Below are 19,640 nucleotides of genomic sequence, written 5' to 3'. Positions count from 1 at the left end.
GGTCACTAGTAAGGCGTAAACACGGAGCTGTTTGGCCCGCCAGAGCGTTCCGTTTGCAGATCTATCCACCTTGGGACCCGTTATCGTTTGCAGGGTCCGTTTCCGCGTTTCCGTTACGGCCTCGTGTAAACGAACGGGCTATACGAAAGAGAAAAGTAGTGGATACAACTGTTTGCGTTCTCGTGTAAACAGCACATAGATTGCCTTGTGTTGAAAGGTGCTATATAAATAGACTTGCCTTGCCTTGAACACATGCCACAGGTCCAAATGCAGGGACTCAAAGCTTCAAGAGTAGAGCGATTTGAAAGAGTAAATCCGGGAGATATAAACTTGGAGGGGGGGATGAAGGAGTCATGAGAAGGTCAAAGGATGGAAACAGAGTCTGAAGAAAAGCTGAAATTATACTCTCTGGCTAGAGCTTGGGCTGTGGAGAAAGCATTGCAGGTTTAGAGACAGAAATGTAGAAACGTTATGACTGGAGTCTGCTTGGGTGGCCTGGGGAATAGGAAGTCTGGAGCATTTATTTAATATTAATTGACATCAAACAGGACTATCCCTCCATGTCTGTCTGGTCAACTGTAACTCTGCCTGGCAGTCTGGCTGGTCAGCTTGAAGGGAGATCCACTACTGAGCCGGAAACCAGAAAATCAATTTGCCAGGCTGTGTTTGACGCAAAAGCAAAAGATCAGGATCAAAGAGGAGGAAAAAGAGAGAGAAACAGAATGTGAGATTTAAAGTCAGAAAGACACATATAGAAAAATAAAAATGGGAAAAGAGAGGGAGACAAACAATCAGTTAGAGACGGGTTAAGGACAAATAGGAAAGGAGATGGGTGATTTAGAAAAGAAGTTGGTGAGTTGCACACAGGATGGAGAAAATGCAATGTGGCAGAGTGCAAAATGGGAAAGATAATGAGGCCTGGTAACAAGGGGGAAAGGAAATCAGGTACAACAGAACTACAGTGAAGGGAGAACAGAAGTGAATATCAGGAACGTTTTTGTGAACACAATTCACAAGTAAAACTACATGGTAAGAGTTTAAGCTTTGAAATCCTCAAATGCAAATATACTGGTTATAAATGTATTGGACATCCACAGACTGCCCTTACAGGAAGAAAACTAGAGGGATTTGCATGAAATCACATGGTCAAGAAAGCAGTGTGGGTGTGTGTGTACCCAATGAATCAAGGATTTTGTGTTCAGAGTAGTCTGCTGTGGAAAATGTTAATCCTTGGAAAAATTCATAAATACTGGCAATGCATTTTATTATAGAAAGTAAGAAGAGTTTTAAAAGTTATCTCGGTTAAGATCTTTAAACTGGCATTATTACATGGCTTAGTTGAATACTCAATTCTGATTGGTCAATTCAGAACACCTGACACATTGTTAATCCAGTAGTACAGACCGCTGTCAAGGACTTATTGACCGTTGTTAAGGACGCTCACATCTGCAGACAGAAGTCCGGTCGATTTAACTGTATACAGTTTGGCCGAAAAGCAAACTGCATGCAGTTTGCTTTTCAAACTGTTTGCTTGTCTTTAGTTTTCCGTTGTCTCCTGTCTGAGAGCAACATGGAGGATTTTAATATACATTTTAATATATTTGGAGAGCACAGTAATTTGGATGAATGGTTAGTTGCTGATGAGTCCCCAGCGAAGAAAAGAAAAAGACGAGAGGGACAATAAAACAGCGGAGAAGTAACGGGGCAGAAACCCTCAACACGGAGCTGCGGTCCTTTTTACGCAGCGGTCCAGACATTTTTTTTAATTTAATTTTATTATTATTTATTCTACTAAAATCATACAAAAACAAAAACGTATAATTCATACACACAAATGAACAAAATTAGTAGAAGCGGGAGGGCTGAAGCATAGCTTATGGGGAGTAGCCCTCCCGTGCATCATCATTAGCATCAATATAGTAATGGCACATATTTCGTCAAAAACGTATAGAAATTAAGGAGTACAAAAAATAAAGAAAACTAACGAAAACTGAAAAGAAAAATATATATATAATAAAAGTTAGGGCAAGAAAATAAGTAAATGCATATATAAGCAACACTGGGAATATCAAATACTTGTTAGCTGGAGTAATCTGCAAATATAATTGTTTTTACTTTAGTTTTGAATTGTTGATGACTAGTAATACTTGAAAGGTCTGAGTGAAGTCCATTCCACGTTCTAACTCCGATTATGGATAAGCTGTGTGATTTGATGGTTGTTCTACAGGGCTTGCTACACAACCAGTTAGGATGCCTGGTTGGGTATTTCCTAACTGTGGTTTGGAACTGCTTTTGAATGTTAGTAGGCATTTTGTTATGGTAAATGTTGTGCATAATCAGTACTGTTTTAAGTTTTACTATATCAACAAATTTGAATAGATTGAGTTTTTTGAATATGGGAGTTGTGTGTTCATATTTACCAACACCACAGACTATTCGTAATTTTTTTTTTTGAGATGTTATTATTTTTTGTAGATTTGTTGAGTACGTATTTCCCCATATTTCGGAGCAGTAATAAAGGTAAGGGAGAAATAGACTGTTATAAAGAGTTCTGAGTATTTTTTCCTCGAGAATGTTCTTAGTACGATACAAAATACCTATTATTTTTGACAGTTTAGTTTGTACATAATTTATATGATGCTTCCAGTTGAGTTTTTCATCAACAATGAGTCCTAAAAATGTACATGCACCAACTTTCTCTATCTCAGTATTGCAAATCCGTATAATACAGTCATTTCTACTCTCAGACTTTGTATTGAATAACATGTAATTTGTTTTGGCCACATTAAGGGATAATTTATTAACTGCAAACCAGTTACATAGTATTTCCAATTCTGCATTAACAATTTTAACAAGATCACCAAGATTATGATGGGAGCAGAGAATGGTGGTATCATCGGCAAACAAAATGAATTTTAACATGTCTGAGGTGTTGATAATGTCATTAATATAAATCAGGAACAGTTTTGGACCTAAGATTGATCCTTGAGGGACTCCACATGTTATAGGAAGATTGTTTGATTTCGCCTCGTCTATGTCCACATATTGTAGCCTATTTATCAGATAACTCTTGACCCATTCTTTGGCTTGACCCCTTATGCCATAATGTTCTAATTTGTGAAGCAGTATGGTATGGTTCACAGTATCAAAAGCCTTTTTAAGGTCAATGAATATACCAGCTGTAATCATATTTTTCAAGTCAACAATTACTGCTGAAGACGTAGAGTGATTTTTCTGAAATCCATATTGGCTGGGGCATAGTATATTAAATTTGCTGAGGAATGACTCCAGACGGTTGTTAAAGAGTTTTTCCAGGATTTTTGAGAATTGTGGTAGTAAAGAAATCGGTCTATAATTATTAAAACTAGATTTATCACCAGATTTGAAAACCGGAATTACCTTCGCGATTTTCATTTCATTGGGAAAAATACCTTGTTGAAACGATTTATTGCATATATTTACTAGGGGGGCTACAATATTTGGTGCAACTTGTTTAACAATATTCATACTAAGTCCTAAATAATCTTTGGACTGTTTACTGTGTTGAGTATTAATAATATCAAGCAGTTCATTTTCTGTGATTGGGTTCAGGAACATACTCTGTTGGTTGCAGTTTTTCAGAAAATCATCCACTTTAGATGAAGTTGGGCTGATTTTACTCGCCAGGTTGCGGCCAATTTCAGTAAAGAACTCATTAAAGCTATTTGCAACATCCGTTGGGGTTTTTCCTTCAGTTTGGAATTTCTTGAATTCGTTTCTGTTGTCAGTTTTTTCTTCTTAATTATGCTATTTATTATTTTCATATCTCCTATGGCATTTTCTAATTTTTCAGAGAAGTATCGTTTTTCACAGTTTCTAAGGATTGTAGTCAATTTGTTTTTATACAATTTATAACGGCTTTCATCTTCAGTGCTTTTACTTTTCAAAAAAGTCCTATAGTGCATTTTTCTTACAGCAAGCGTTTTTCAGTCCACGAGTGAACCAGGGTTTTGAGTCATTATTATTCCTGTTGCCAATCTTAATTTTAATATATGGACAACATTCATTCATGTTTTGCATGAAAATCCTTACAAACTCATTATAGGATTTGTTTACATCTTTAATCTCAAATACTTCTTGCCATTTTTCATTTTTTAAGTTAATATTTAATTTATTTAGAGAACTGTCATTTAATGTCCGTTAGTTATGTATGTCTTTTGTTCTTTGTTATTTACAGGTTATTTTCCGCAAATTGTGAATATTGGCAGGTGATCACTGACATCAGTGATGAGGGCCCCACTATGATGTTCCGTTTCAAGGACGTTAGTGAAAATGTTATCAATTAACCAGGGCTATCAATTTAACGCGTTAATAACGCGTTTACGCAAAAAAAAAATAACGGCACTAATTATTTTAACGCATGTGTATTTTTTTTCCTCGGCCGCCCTGTAGTTTCAGAGCGCATCGAGTTTAAAATACCATCTACAAGCTGATGCTGACAGCCCCGCTCCTGCCGCCCGCCCGCGGAAGATGTCCTGGAGTTAGACTGCATGGAGGACGAAGAGTACACCTCTGAGTTCCTCCTGTCTGACTCGGATGAGCAGGAAGACGACATCTTCATGTCATCGACTCAGGCTGCAAAGCCGGGAGCGATGGCTGCTCCCCCGGGCGACAGCACACCAGCTTCGCCCTGTCTCAGTATGGACCTACAAGCCGTGTGTCAGCGCGCTGCGGCCAAACTAGACATCCCATGGCCCGAAGTGGCCAAGGAGACCTCCAGGTCCCGTTACGAGGGAAAACTTTTTTCCCAAACAACGAGGGCAAAGAGGCAACTCCTCCCGGTCTTCCCGGAGATGTTGGATGAGGTGTCGGTCTCGTGGAGAGACCGGCCCTTTAGCAACAAGGCCCCAATCCAGGGTGCCCACTCCCTTGACTGTGACGGTATGGAGAGGCTTGGCCTGCTCCACATACCACCTATGGAACCGCTGGTGGCAGCCCACCTCCTACCGAGGATGGGCCAGCCGCCAAGCAGGAACCCCACGCTGCCAGCAAAAACGGACCGATTCCAGTCTACCATGACGGAACGGGCCTACAGAGCCGCAGCATTGTCCGCCAGGGCTCTAAACGTTTCCTCGATGCTAACCGCATACCAAGCGGAGCTCTGTGAGGATATGTCGAGCAATCCTGGACCGGCCACTCTGGACGAGATAGCCGCGGTCACAGACATTTGTCTCCGTGTCCAACGCTGCGCCGTCCAGGCCACGGGCAAGGTAATGGGGATCATGGTGGTGCAGGAAAGAGCTAGATGGCTCAACCTCACCAACCTCCCAGACCGGGAAAAGGAAGATGTGCTTGACATGCCCATCGTTCCCGAGGGGATTTTCGGCTCCGCTCTCGCTTCCATGCAAAGGAAGTGCGAGTCGAAAAAGAAGGAAGACGAGGCTCTCCACCTTTGTCTCCCTCGAAGGGTCCAGCCGCGGCCTTTGCAACGGCGGCCCTTCGCCCACGCTGCACCGCGCTCTGCTGGGTTCAAAGTACCAGGACAGCAGAGGGCGCAGCCCGCCCCGAGTCCCCAGCCCAGGCAGGAGACGAGGGCGAGTTGGTCTAGAAAATCTCCGGTTCCGGCTGTAGCCCAGGCACAGCCGACCCAGAATTCCGGCCAGCAGGCGAGGAAGAAGAAGCGAGCGGCCTGACAGCCCCTCCTTCTCCCCTCCGTGACGGAGCTGGAAGTTCCTTCCCCGGCTCTAAATGTGTCCCCGCCGCCTCGAGAGATGCCTCAACGCCATCCTCAAGTCCGCACAAGACACATGTCACATCGTTATTGTCTGAATAAACCATTTTCCGCTGACGCATCCAGGCTCCGGCCGAGGGCGCAGCTCAAAACAAATGAAAAGAAAGACAATAAACAGTCCGTTAACCATAAATCCCCTTCTGAGAGCAGCTACGGCCTCTCTCAAAATGCGGATAATAAACGAGTCTGTGAAGGCACCACCGCCACGCGCATGCGCAGTGCCGGTTGGGGCTTTAAGGGCACTACCGCCACGTGCGTACGCAGTGCCGGCTAGAGCTGTAAAGAACGGTCCGTCAATCCTTCCCCTTTCAAGAGCAGCTACGGAATCTCTCAAAGGACGGATTATTGACGGGTCCGTGAAGCCACCGCCACACGCATGCGCAGTGCCGGCCAGGGCTTTAAGGGCACCACCGGCACGCGCAAGCGCAGTGCCGACTGGAGCCGTGAGGGCACCACCGGCACACACATGCGCAGTACCGGCTGGAGCTGAAAAGGCACCTCCGTCACGCACATGCGCAGTGCCGGTCGGAGCCATAAGAGTGACATCCCAGCTGGCTCTAAGGAGCATACAGCAGGAGATACTCACGATGTCTGCCTGGGCTTCTCAAAACAGTTATAATTTATCTGTTTTCACAAACCCAGTGAGAGTCAACCCATATTCTGGAGAGAAGAGTTCTCTCTCTCCCAGAAAGAAAGGTTTTATCTATGAAGCCCACCGAGCGGAGTCAGATTACGGAGGAAAATGTCCTCGTAAAGCACCCGCTCAACATGGGCCTCATAATAAAACTAAACCCCGAACGCCACGGCTTACGGAGAGTTTTGGTGATTATGAAATGCGTAGTGGCACTACACCCGACTTTTCCAGTGCGGGACGCGCCTACGGGTGCAGTCCTTTCACGGAAGGTGGTCACCACGGACGCAGGTCAGACGGGCTGACAGGGGACTTACGAAGGTCGCCCGGTGAGAGGTCTCTAGAACAGAGACTTCCAGCGGGCACGCGTAAATTACCCGGAGCTTTTAGCGGTGTTCCCCACCCTAAAATGCTTCCTGCCTTCTCTCAGAGGACACCATGTCTCGAGGACAGACAACACGATATCGTGTATGAACCGCCAGGGGAGTTTGCGTTGTCTCCAGTCACACACACTGGCACACAAACTGATCCCTTGGAGCGGCAGACGTCTCCTCTCTCTGAGAACGACACAAGTACCGGGTGTTATGCACCTAGGGACAGAATTACTGTCCAGAGGTGCACCACTCTATGCAGACTGGACTCCTCATCCAAGGATCGAGAGTCCGCTGTGGGTGCGTTACGGCGGAGCCGCGTTAAATCTGTTCGCAAGGGGAGAAAATGCTGAATGACAGCTGTTCTCTTTAATGCACGATTTAAACGCACCGTTAGGCGGGGACGCACTCGTACACGATTGACCTCCGGGTCCTCTGTACGTGTTCCCACCCCTGGTTCTGTTCCCCTTAACTCCGGCCAGAGTGAAAGAGCAACGCCACACACGTACTCTGATGTTTCCACCCTAGCACGCAGTATACGGGCTGGCGGGGATATATCAGCTGTTGTGCGGGCAGCCATGGCAGCCCCCACCACGCAGGGACAGATTGTCTCAGGCGGGGAGGGCGATCCTTCACCCACGCCCAGAGCACGGGGCACTATGGGCCTGACCCGTGAGTGGTACAATCTGAATACAGTGGGACTCCCTCAGAAGGTGATAAACACTATTCAGAGTGCGAGAGCTTCCTCCACCAGGTCTCTTTACGACTGTAAGTGGAGGGTGTTTGAGGAGTGGTGCCTTCAAGAAGGGCACATCTCTTTTCAATGTCCTGTCGGGGTGATTTTATCATTCCTACAGGACTTGATCGATAAACACAGAGCTTTTTCCACGATCAAGGTGTACCTGGCTGCTATTGCTGCATGCCATGTGGGCTTTGAGGGTAAGACGGCTAGCCAACATCCTTTGGTTTGCCGTTTTATGAAGGGAGCTCGCAGGCTCCTCCCTGTCTCCAGGTCGCTGGTGCCCTTATGGGACCTGGCAGTGGTTTTAAATGGGCTCAAAATGACCCCATTTGAACCCCTGGAGGGAGCTGACATGAAACATCTGTCACTCAAGACAGTGCTGTTACTGGCCCTGGCATCCGCTAAACGGGTCAGTGATATCCATGCACTGTCTGTACATCCCTCATGCACTCAGTTCGCCCCAGGGCAAACGAGAGTGTTGTTGAAACCCAACCCTGCCTTTACACCAAAGGTGGTTGGTTCGTGTACCCCGATTGAGGCATTTCCTCCGCAGCTGGTTTCCTCCGGGGAGCAGCAGCAGGATCTATTGTGTCCAGTCCGGGCTTTGCACACATATATGGACAGTTCAAAAGAGCTTCGTCTTAATGACCAACTCTTCGTGTCCTGGGCTAAACCTCACAAGGGTAAGCCTGTTACTAAGCAACGACTATCCCACTGGATCGTGGAGGCGATTGCTTTGGCCTATACGAGTCAGAATCTGCAAGCACCTTTGGGTCTGCGGGCTCACTCGACTTGGGGCCTGGCTACATCCTGGGCTTTGTTCAAGGGTGTTTCCATCCAGGATATCTGTGCGGCGGCAAGCTGGTCTTCGCCACTCACTTTTGTCCGCTTTTACAGGCTGGACGTCTCCGCTCCAAGCGTGGCCCGAGCAGTGCTGGGCACCTTGTTGAGTCGGGACTCCACATGTTAAATTCTGGTTGATCGGTGATCTTCGAGATAAGCTCGTCTGGCAATACGGGAGCTACAATATCCCATAGTGAGACATCGAACGGAGTGTAATGAATGAGAACTATAGGTTACTTACGTAACCCCAGCACTCAGAGTAACATGAAGTGAGATGTCTCACCAGACGGCCCTCCTTGCTATGGTGAAGCAAGAAGAGGTGCTTATTTTGAATGACGCATGCGTCGTGGCGCAGGCTACTTATAGGGGGTGATTTCCCCTGACGTTGACGTCAAGAATCACCGGCCAATCAGGATTGGCGTAATGAGATTGATGCTTCTGTTTGCTCCGCGATGAGGCGCATCCCATAGTGAGACATCTCACTTCATGTTACTCTGAGAACTGGGGTTACGTAAGTAACCTATAGTTTGCGATTCATATGAAAAGCCACATAATCGGGTAAAACATTGTCAACAGTGTTTGAGTCAGTTTGCCAGGTCTCTGAGATTGCAATGATGTCAACAGATCTATTTATGAGTAGAAGATATAGTTTGATTTTGTTTGATTTTCGTTTGATGTTTTGACATCAAACGGCAAAACATAATCAGTTGCCAATTACTTTGGCATTAGGGCAGTGATATCTAGATACTTTCCAAGGTTTGACATAATGAATTGTGCTACTTTTAAAGCAAGCAACGATGTTTTCAAATCTGTAATCAAAAAGCAAAAGGCTATTGAAGCAGTTCCTGCCGTTACTACGTAGTTCAAAAGGTAACAACGGATTATTTTTCTTAGCGGATGAATGTCATTTTAAATCAATAAAACAATTTTTTAAATCAATAATACTATTTTTTAAATTAATAAAAACATTTTCTAAATCAATAAAAGCATTTCAATTAATATTGGGAGTCATGTCGTTACTTTGTTGAATGTGGCCTTCCCTTGCGTCGGGCTCCTGATCAGCACATGTGCACATGCACAAACAAAATAACAAAAAGAATACTTTCGAAACATACTACATAGCACTCGCCAAAGTATTAGATAAAGAAGAGCAAGTTATGATTTAAAAATACATCTTTAACTGTTCACTCCCACACATGAGCCATACCTGTATATCACCTGATAGCTGATCTAATTTGGTAGATAATAGTTAATATGTTTTTTTATGATTTGAACTGACTCATTTCTTGATGACTCCGAATTGTCCCAGTCAGCATATTCCTGTGCCAAATTGAAGAATATGAATAAACCCCTTACCATGGAGAGTTTAGGCTGTTTCTGTAGCCTTGGGTTTTCCTGCAAGAAAACAACATTTTCTTTCCACTGTAAATGTTCATTATTCCTCAGAGAGGAAGACCATTGACTGAGCTGGACTTTGCGCAGGGGATCGTGTGAGCGCTCATATTGTATATGTGTGTGTGTGTGTGTGTGTGTGTGTGTGTGTGTGTGTGTGTGTGTGTGTGTGTGTGTGTGTGTGTGTGTGTGTGTGTGTGTGTGTGTGTGTGTGTGTGTGTGTGTGTGTGTGTGTGTGTGTGTGTGTGTGTGTGTGTGTGTGTGTGTGTGTGTGTTCCAGTTGGACCACCATAGCAGCAGATTAGCTCTCACTAGCTAATCACCGGCTCTCAGGTATAAAGACTTTCTGTGTGGAAGCAGCAGCCTCTGCTTGTCGTGCCTGACGTTGCCAGCTAATCTGCTTTGTGAAGACTAAACACTCCGACACCAGGCTCTTTACCAAAGGCCAAAGGTCAAGCTCTATTAAGTGTCAAAACACGGCTGATTCCCTGATCTTTGGACTGGGCATAGGCAGGAAGGAGAGCTAGAAAAAGGAACACATTCACATCATCAGAAGATTAGCGGACATGCTTACATTTATTGGTTTGTCAGCTCATGAGCGGACACAGTGTTTCGCAGAGAAAGTTGGTCTGTCTGCATCACACAGCTCGTTTCTGTTTTCACCATAAACGTGGCTTGTGTACTTTGTTTGACGACTGAAAGTACTCGGTTGTGATAGATGATAATGTTTCGTAGCAGAAAAATGATACCAATTATTACAGGCCAGGAATTAGGTTTAGTTCAATCATGGCCAGTGTCACCATACCTCTGCTACAGTGTGTTTAAATAAACTGCTGTAGACCCTTTCAAATATATATATATATGTATATGTGTGTGTGTGTGTGTGTGTGTGTGTGTGTGTGTGTGTGTGTGTGTGTGTGTGTGTGTGTGTGTGTGTGTGTGTGTGTGTGTGTGTGTGTGTGTGTGTGTGTGTGTGTGTGTGTGTGTGTGTGTGTGTGTGTGTGTGTGTGTGTGTGTGTGTGTGTGTGTGTGTGTTGATGATCACAGGTGTTTCACAATGTATTTGTAAGTAAGTACACATTCCAGAGGCTGGCATATATATATTTGTGGACTACAATTGAAATTCACATGACATATTATTTATATTCACCGTTTTGTGTATTGCCTTGAAGTGCTGTGTATTACCTTTAAGGGTAAGACCTCCTTGTTGATAGAGAAAAAGGAGGCCATAGCTTTCGTCCAGGAAGCGAGCCCGGCCACATTGCCACACACCCTCTTGGCTGTTTCAATGTTGTAGTCGGGCAAGTCAAAATAAGGCAGCAGCAGCTCCACCATTTCCTCATTAATGGAGTCTTTGGTGAATTGCTGCAAGGCAGAGGGAAAGAGAAGTGGTGATAATGGTGGTGGGATTAAGAGGGAAACAACAAAAATAACTTTTTTAGTCAACAACAGATGTTACTTATAAACAAAACACTGTAGAACTGGCTGTACTTACAAAAATAATGAATGTAAAAGAAAAGAAGGAGAAAATGCTTATTGCAGCAGTGGTTATTGAGTATAATAATGGGAGCACACAATAAAGATGTAGAGGACATGAGAGGATCAATTACACAGACAAAAAAAAAATAGATAGAGAAAGAGATAATTAAGAAAATGACAAGGCAGAGCAATTAAAATGCAAAAATGAAAGAGAGTACAATGTAAGTGAGTATAAAAGGTATATAATACAAGTATTAGTTGAGCAGCAGAAAGTGCTTCTGTTTCACTAGTATTATCTCAAAGAAGAACAGGATATCATTTAAGAATCCATACAAATGATCTTTGTACATATATAGTCAGCGCCAGATCTGGGGGGGCGCTGCGCTGGTAGCTCTGGGATGGAAAAAAAACATTTTTGCTCATCCTAATTTTCGGCCTTGATGTAACAACATTCACAATTAAGTAAAGGTAACACCGTTTTCTCCCCGGTTACACGTTTCATTTGCCCTGTACGATGGCCGCTGTAAGTGATGAAAGTGGGGGATGTTGGCTTATCAGGCGCCCGCAGCTCACAGCCAAAGTGCGAGCGAGCGTCCGAGAGAGAGAGAGCGCACCGGTACCGGGGATTGTTGTTAGTATCTGGTGCTAGCTGCGCTAACGGATATAATTAGATGTTTCTACAACAAAGGTGGAGGAAGAGTCCTCTCCTGTCAGACTGAGAGACTCTATGAGGTAAAGGACTCTCTGAGTGACAGTTAACTTTAGTCTAAGTTATCTCAGTGGGTCTTAAAAGTTGTGATCAGAATGAATGTAAACAAATATTTCCAAGGCATACCTTTATAATTATTAGGATAAATAATAGCGCCAGCTAAAATCATGCCTAGGGCAGCAAATTGGTCAGAACTGGCCCTGTATATATTGACCCACCAATGTTAAAACATTTAACATAGTATAAGTTCAGAAATACCTCACATTTGGCAGCATCTACAACTTAATTAACTCTGAACATCTGATATTGGTGAGGGTACCTGCAGACTCCCCAAGAAGTTTCCAGCTGTCATGAGCTTTAGGGACTCCTGCCAGGACGGCGTGTTGCAGTTCTTCTCTGGATCGATCTTCACTGGGTTGACTCGCCTCTGGAAGAGCAGCAGCACGCAGTCCATGATCCGCATGATGAGGTGGGGGGGGCGACCAAGTGTTCGTACAGTGGCAATGTCTGATGGCTTGATTGTCTGAGAGTGTACAGAGAAAATACATGTTTACTGGGCAAACATATTGTATTTTCATAGGATATGCTATAAGGGGAGATAACAATGCGATGAGATCAAAGAATAGAACAATTTGCTTTTCATGACATCCTTTACAATGCTGCAGTTTAAAAATATACAATGAAGGAAGTGTAAAGAGAGAAATAAGCCTGGCATGTTGATGATGATAGATAGAGGGAAATGAAGACAGTAAGTATAAAATCCAACAGTTCTGCAGAGGAGGACAGCGCATTACTTTAAGTGACTGAAGAAAATGAAAGCGGCAGCAGGAGAGTGAAGAAAATGTTTGGCTGCTTCATGGGCCCCCTGCCTGTTCGTCTCATCTCTTCTCCTTTTCGCACTGCTCTCTCCTTCCAGCTCCATTTGCTCTCAGATGTTTACTCGAGCAATAAACAGTCTAGTTTCTACTTGACCTTCACCAAACTAATTTTCTCTTCTCACCTCTCCAGTGCTTTTATCGAAATGTTTCAATAAGGTCCCTTTAAATCAGCTTAATAAAATCCTAGGTACTCAGGATTAGCTGCAGTCTTTGTCTTGAATGAATTTCTTTTGGCAAATATTTGTCTTTTATTGGTATCTATGAAAATGCATTGTTATGGTTGTGCTGATTAAGATAAAAGTAAGGAAAAGAGAACTTAAAGTTTAAATACTTACACCGTCTCTGCATAGACCAGCTGTCATCCACACTAATCAACTGTAAATGATGCTCTAATAACTATTTGTACTCTGTCTTTTTAACTTCATATCAACAATCAAGCCTGTTAACTTGAAAGTGACCTTAATGAGTCTCATGTTACTTTGTGGTGTGAATGGCCCACTGAGGTTCTTAATAAATGTGTCAATCTCCTAACCTCAACCACTAGAAGCTTCTTGAATGAGTGTCAAAACTCACGTCCAGTTGTGTCCACAAAGACCTCTAATTAAAACCCTCTAACGCACTTATACATGATTATCAATTCCAGACGGACTGCCTGAGATTTGCCTGCTTGGAAATACAAGGTTTATGTCCACAGCAGCAAGTAGGACATTCTAATCAGGGACCTGCCATGGGAGATCTGTATGCAACCCTCTACCCAGGAGGACAGCTTTAATTACATCGCAGCTCCAGGCCCCAGAGCATCATGCTAACTTTACACACACACACACACACACACACACACACACACACACACACACACACACACACACACACACACACACACACACACACACACACACACACACACACACACACACACACACACACACACACACACACACACACACACACACACACACACACACACACACACACACACACACACACACACACACACACACACACACACACACACACACACACACACAGGAAGGCTTTAGGCAAACCTGCATGGAACTACACACATCAAGTCACAGAGTGCTTTAAGTGGCATCCTGAAGCAACACAGTGAGAGCAGGACAAATATTGGTGGGGGAGACATTAAGCCTGAAACAGGGTTTACTGACAATTGCTAAACGTCAGACTCTCTTTTAGGGGAAATAGTTAACAGGGGCAGCAGAGAACATCATGAGGAGTGGCACTACAGGACATCTAGGATCTAGGAGATAATTAGTATTAACTATCCTGATGATATGGCTCATATGCAGAATTAAAGAACATGTCCTAATGAAAATTATTACTTTTTTATGTATTTCTTTTGATTGATGACATTTCCAGTGGAGCACTTTTTAGATGTAGTTACAGTATAGTTCATATTTATATCTCCCCAATATTAAAGTGTCGTTATATATTGAAAGCTTTACATATTTATTGGAGAACACTTTCATGTATTGCTTTCCAAACCTATATCACAACTAGGCTTTTAGGATCTGGACTTTTTATCGTGCATCTGTCATAAGTTAAATCAACTTTAATCACAAATGTTAAAAAGTGATGGACGCTGATACATTTTTTTTGTATGGAATGAGAATAAAATCTGAATAGAAAACTATGGAAAGTTGTGGATTATCAAATCCCCAAATTTCAAATAAAGTTGAAAGGCAGTGACCAACAGTGTTTTAATTTGCTTCTTAAAGTTATCAATGTGGGATAATGTTGAATCTATTTGGTGCCCATACTTGCAATGCAGCCTCTGCTTCCTGCAGAGCTGGCCGGGCAGATTCCAGTTTCTCCTCTGCGATGGCCTTGTCAGCTGAGATGCTGTCTACAATGGCCTGGGCCTTGTCCTTCACTTTCTGCACCTCCACCTTCACTCGCTCTGCTGCCTGGGCTTTTACTGTCACTTCCTTCAATACCTGGGTGAATGAACAAGAAATTAATTTCATTTAAAGAGTCTGGTCATATCATGTTTATTTTGTTATCAGTCATATCTTAGCCCGGTTGAGCATGTTTAATACAGTAAAGTAAAACACATATTCTGAGGCACGTAAATGCACAACTGTGTGCATTTGCATACCCGCATATACACCTTGGCAAAAATATAATATGAATGACCAATATAGCAAGTATTTATGTCAAGGAAACACACACAGACATACTCACACAGTCACGGACAGTTTGACCTTCACTGCTGTTTCATGCCTGAAACCTACCATATCAGCTTTGTCATTGGCAACCTGTAGCTCCTTTTCTTTCACCTCCAGCTCCTTGCTGAGTGCTGCTACAGACTCTGATGCCTCCTTCAGCTTCTGGAGACCGGTGTTCATCCTAAACAGGAAAATACCAAACATCAGGTTTGTAATCCCAGCATTGATCTTGGACCTTGACTATTATGTGCCTGACTATGTGAGAGGCATCTGCACATCAGTTCTAAGATAATGTTTGTTGTAAAACTTTTATTATGAAGAACATGACATCCCATCAGGCATTGCACAAACAATTGTTTTTTAATGGCTTGGGTGGCACTGCTCGGGAGGGAAGGGTGGGGGGGTCTGGGCTCATTTGCACCCTTTAAGTTTATCTATTTATTTTTATTATATATACTATTTTGTATGTTCTTTCCCACTATGACTTTGTATGTCATTAAGTATGGTATTCCTGTCACACTATGTTTTTTCTTTATTATTTATTGTTGGCTGTTCTGTTTGTTGAAAAAGAGAAGCATGATTTCCATCCCAAAGAAGTCTGCACTATTGCTTACACTTGTATGCTTGAAACATGACATCCCATCAGTATTTGTGTCCACTGGGCACCAGAGGCCTGTAATACGAAGCCGGATTTTCGCTTAGCGAGCTAACTTCAGGGAAAACTCTGGGTTCTCTTCTTACCGGGGTAAATCTTCATGGTAACTTATGCTGAACGGCAAACCTGCTCCGGAGCAGGTTTGGTTCCAGGATAAGAGATCAACTCAGTGAAAGCACCGCCTGCTGACCAATCAGAGCTCAGTGTGCGGAGTTTAAAGCTATCAAGTCATATTACAGGATAAGGAAAAAACTGCCATTGCAGAAAAGACGGCCGGCAAAAATCAACTGACTGTGTGAACGTGAAAATTAACAGAATATCGATCACTTCCCATCTTCAGAGCAATTTGACTATTATAACATTAGCGTTAAGAAAGCTTACTTAAATATCTGCCACAAGTTAACATAAGTAACCGAATCAAAATAACATTACGTACAGTCCGCGGCACTGTGAGTGCAGACGTCGATGTGTCCCATTATCATTCATATCACACCATATCACATCATAATGTCTCATATATTTCCTTATCTGAGTCAGCTTCTTGAGCCGTATCTGGCCGTGCAACACTTACAGTGTCACATACTGTATGCAGAAGTATTAATTTAAGCAACACCTTAAGTTGACGAAACACTGGAGTTAAATGTAATTAAAGTCAGATCCACTCGTGTCTTGGACGGGGCAGTGATATCATAAACCTGTTAATGTACGCATTCAAACACTTTTTCTTTTACCAGCTGTATTCACCTTGCAGGTGAATGTGAATGTGGCTTTTATCCTGGATAAAGTGTTTAAAGTTTAACTTCTTCATATTTGACTAATATTAAAGTTCACTTTTTTCATTCAGGAAGTATGACGCTGCGCTGTCAGTGCGCTTCTCCATGTTTGTGATTGGTCGAATGCTCCAAATATCACCCCTTTCATGTGAACGCGCACCTAACTAGATAGGACACGGCTGGCTTGAGCGATCCACTTGATAACCCGCGTCGTAGTACAGTTTAGCGAGAGCGCGTATGTTTTGGATTAGGCCAACCGGCTAACTCAAACATATCCAGGTTATGTTGAACCGGCTTCGTAGTACAGGCCTCAGCTGTATTCACCTTGCAGGTGCAACTATGTTGCTTTTATCCTGGGTAAAGTGTTTAAGTCATGGATGTTTAAAGTTTAACTTCTTCATATTTCTCAGAAAGTGCACTAATTATGGCTAATTATTGATGCCTCACTCATCACGTGCCACCTATTGTCGCAAAGAGGAAGACTCTCAGATTCTACAACTTCATCAAAATCAAGTATTTTACAAACCAACCCTCAATATTATTGTATGTTAACAAATATCTAAGATAATCATGTTAGCTTGTTTACCTGTTGGCCAGGGTCTGGACCTCAGACCTCTTCTCCTTATAGATGGCTTTGTAGCCCTGAATGAAGGACAGGTAGGACTTCGGTGTCACGTGGGTGGAGCGTCGGTATCTAGAATTTAATTTGATTAAAAAAGGATATTTCATGTCATAATAAAATACAGGAGAATCATTTCAAAATGTGTCCTTATCCTCAAATTTGCATTTAGATAAAGAGGTTTTAACAAAATGTTGTACCTCTGGAAGTAGTCCACACACTTCTCTGCCACACCATCCTGGAAGGAGCCCATACACTGGACTACCTCACCTTTAACCTGGGTTGAGCAGTCGATGTCATATAATGACAGGAAGTGTTCAGACACTGTAGTACAGAAATATGGATGAGGAATCATCAGAAAAAGCTGAATTAGGAGGAAAATACAGAAAGTGGACTGCAACATTTGGTAACTGAAACCTGATCGGCAAATGTAAAATAAATAGAACAGGTTAATATACTGGTCAATACTGCAAAATGCTTTAAGAAATTGCAATTGATGGTTTTCCAAGCAGGAAAGACAGTGTAATTGCAATGGATATTATAGATTACTTGTGACATATTTCACAACATCTTTGTTATTCTTCTAACTGATTTAGGAAAATATGGATTGCAGTCAGAAAAATAAATTGGGAAATGAGCTGCACAAAATGAGGGGCGTTAAGAATTGTTAAATTGGTATGTGTATGAAAGTAATAACATTCCAAACTGGTTTCAGTATGCATTTCTAAGCAGCAGAAGTAAATACAATTATATTAGACAAGTTATACTGTGTATGAGGTAATGTTAGCAGTAAATCCGAACAGCATGGCTGCAGTTGTCTAATAAAGACTTTCATTAATAAGAAAGCACAAGGGCACACTGAAAATCTTATTAAGTAATACATGAGCTTTTTTTTTTTAGAGCAAATAGAAAAATAACAAGGATAAATGGACAGGGATATATAAATATTGTCTAACAAATACTACAATTGGAAAGCAGATTTTAAAATGCCTGGGAAAGGTACCTGCAACAAGAGCGTCCTTTGGCCACCTGCTGAACCAGTCCATGGTGCACCCAGATATCAAGGCAGGGAACTTTAACGCCCGGTTGCGGAACTTTTCCCCAACGGGCGAGAAGCACAGAACAACGTGGAGGTTGTGTCGGACTCGTGACATGAAGTACTCGTAAAGGTTTTCGTTGGTCGGTGGTCGCCTTGGAAACTCCCGCTTCATAACAGGGATAAGATCACTGAGAATCTCATCAATCTCATCACGAGCGAATAGGTTGGACACCTGAGGATAGAAAATATATCCATACAATGATGCCCATTAACATGATGTCTTTTTTATTTCTATTATACTGGTTTATTTGTGTTTGGTACTGTATCTGGTTTAGGTGAAAATAATTTAGTAAACGTTTTTTGTGATTTTTTATTAAAACAAGATCTTAAACATACGTTTAAATCTTTAAAACAATAATGGATGTCTCTTTTTTCTGTAATATTTGCTTTGTAAGAAGTAATTGTGGTAATGGTAAGTTTGAATATGGAGATTCAGATCACCAAGACACAATTTCTGATTTTGTTTTGCTCAGCACTCAAAACGTACAAAGTACTGTTTGTCTAGGGCAGGGGTCGGCAACAGGCGGACCGCGGTCCGGATCCGGACGCCGACCTATACGGACCCGGGCCTATAATCAATACATTAATAGGGGATTTCAATTTTGACGGGGCGATTCTATTTTAACCGCCGCCGACAGGGGGCGAAAGAGACGAGTGAGCGATACAGGGAGAGAAACACAGAAGAAGAGACGAGAGCGCGGCAGAGAGAAGCGGAGAGGAAAGTGAGTGAAGAGAATAATTAGCGATACAGGGAGAGAAGCGGAGAGGAGAGTGAACAGGCGTGTTAGCGGCAGACAGGGAGAGACAAATAATTACACATGGCGCTCTCCAAGAAGAGGAAAGTGGACAGTGAGAACAGAGCTTTTAACCCTGAGTGGACGGACTCATTCATGTTCATCCTGCCCACTGGGAGCACAGAACCAGTGTGTCTCATTTGTTCAGAGACCGTGGCGCCAGTGGCGGTTCTACAGGGTGGCACGGGGTGGCAGCTGCCACCTCAGAAAAATGCCTTGCCACTAGTGTTAATTTCGTTGACTAAAACTATGACGAAATATGTTCGTCAACGACCTTTTTTTCCATGACGAAAACGAGACGATGACGAGACGGCACCGACGGCAGTAAACAATAACTGTAACGAAATCATCATGCAATTTCGTTGACGAAAAGTGACGAGACGAAAATGTAGTTTACTAAATAAAAACTATGACAAAATCTCTCTTTACTTTCGTTGACGAAAAATGAGGAGACGAAATATTATCAAAGATAACGTTAAATCTCTGATAGTCAGTTTTTCTCCCAGCAGTTCCATTTCCGGTGCTGCGGCAGAGCAGCAGCTGTTTCTGTGCTGCGCGCGGCGGTACATTTGAATTACACCGGGCAGCGGCACAATATGAACTGTCAGGAAGACTCGGGTCTAACTCATGGTCTAACTAACCTTATTTAACAGAAAATAAAATGGCAACAACAGGGCTTAGGAGCAGTGGTCGCGTTAA

The 19,640-nt window shown here is 42.9% G+C and overlaps 1 protein-coding gene across 1 annotated transcript in view; it reads right to left on the bottom strand.

Moving 5' to 3' along the window:
* Positions 1-19,640, bottom strand: part of dnah5 (dynein, axonemal, heavy chain 5) — a 143,143-nt gene that overhangs the window by 65,970 nt on the left and 57,533 nt on the right. The window contains 7 exon segments of the mRNA XM_034102114.2: positions 10,935-11,114; positions 12,257-12,460; positions 14,594-14,770; positions 15,068-15,182; positions 17,016-17,123; positions 17,249-17,372; positions 18,052-18,319. Of these exon segments, the coding sequence (XP_033958005.1) occupies positions 10,935-11,114; positions 12,257-12,460; positions 14,594-14,770; positions 15,068-15,182; positions 17,016-17,123; positions 17,249-17,372; positions 18,052-18,319 (1,176 nt within the window).

The sequence above is a fragment of the Pseudochaenichthys georgianus genome, chromosome 16 (assembly GCF_902827115.2).
Source record: "Pseudochaenichthys georgianus chromosome 16, fPseGeo1.2, whole genome shotgun sequence".
Taxonomy (NCBI): Eukaryota; Metazoa; Chordata; class Actinopteri; order Perciformes; family Channichthyidae; genus Pseudochaenichthys; species Pseudochaenichthys georgianus.
Note: the sequence above shows the minus strand (reverse complement) of the source record. Positions and strands in the feature narration are given on the sequence as shown.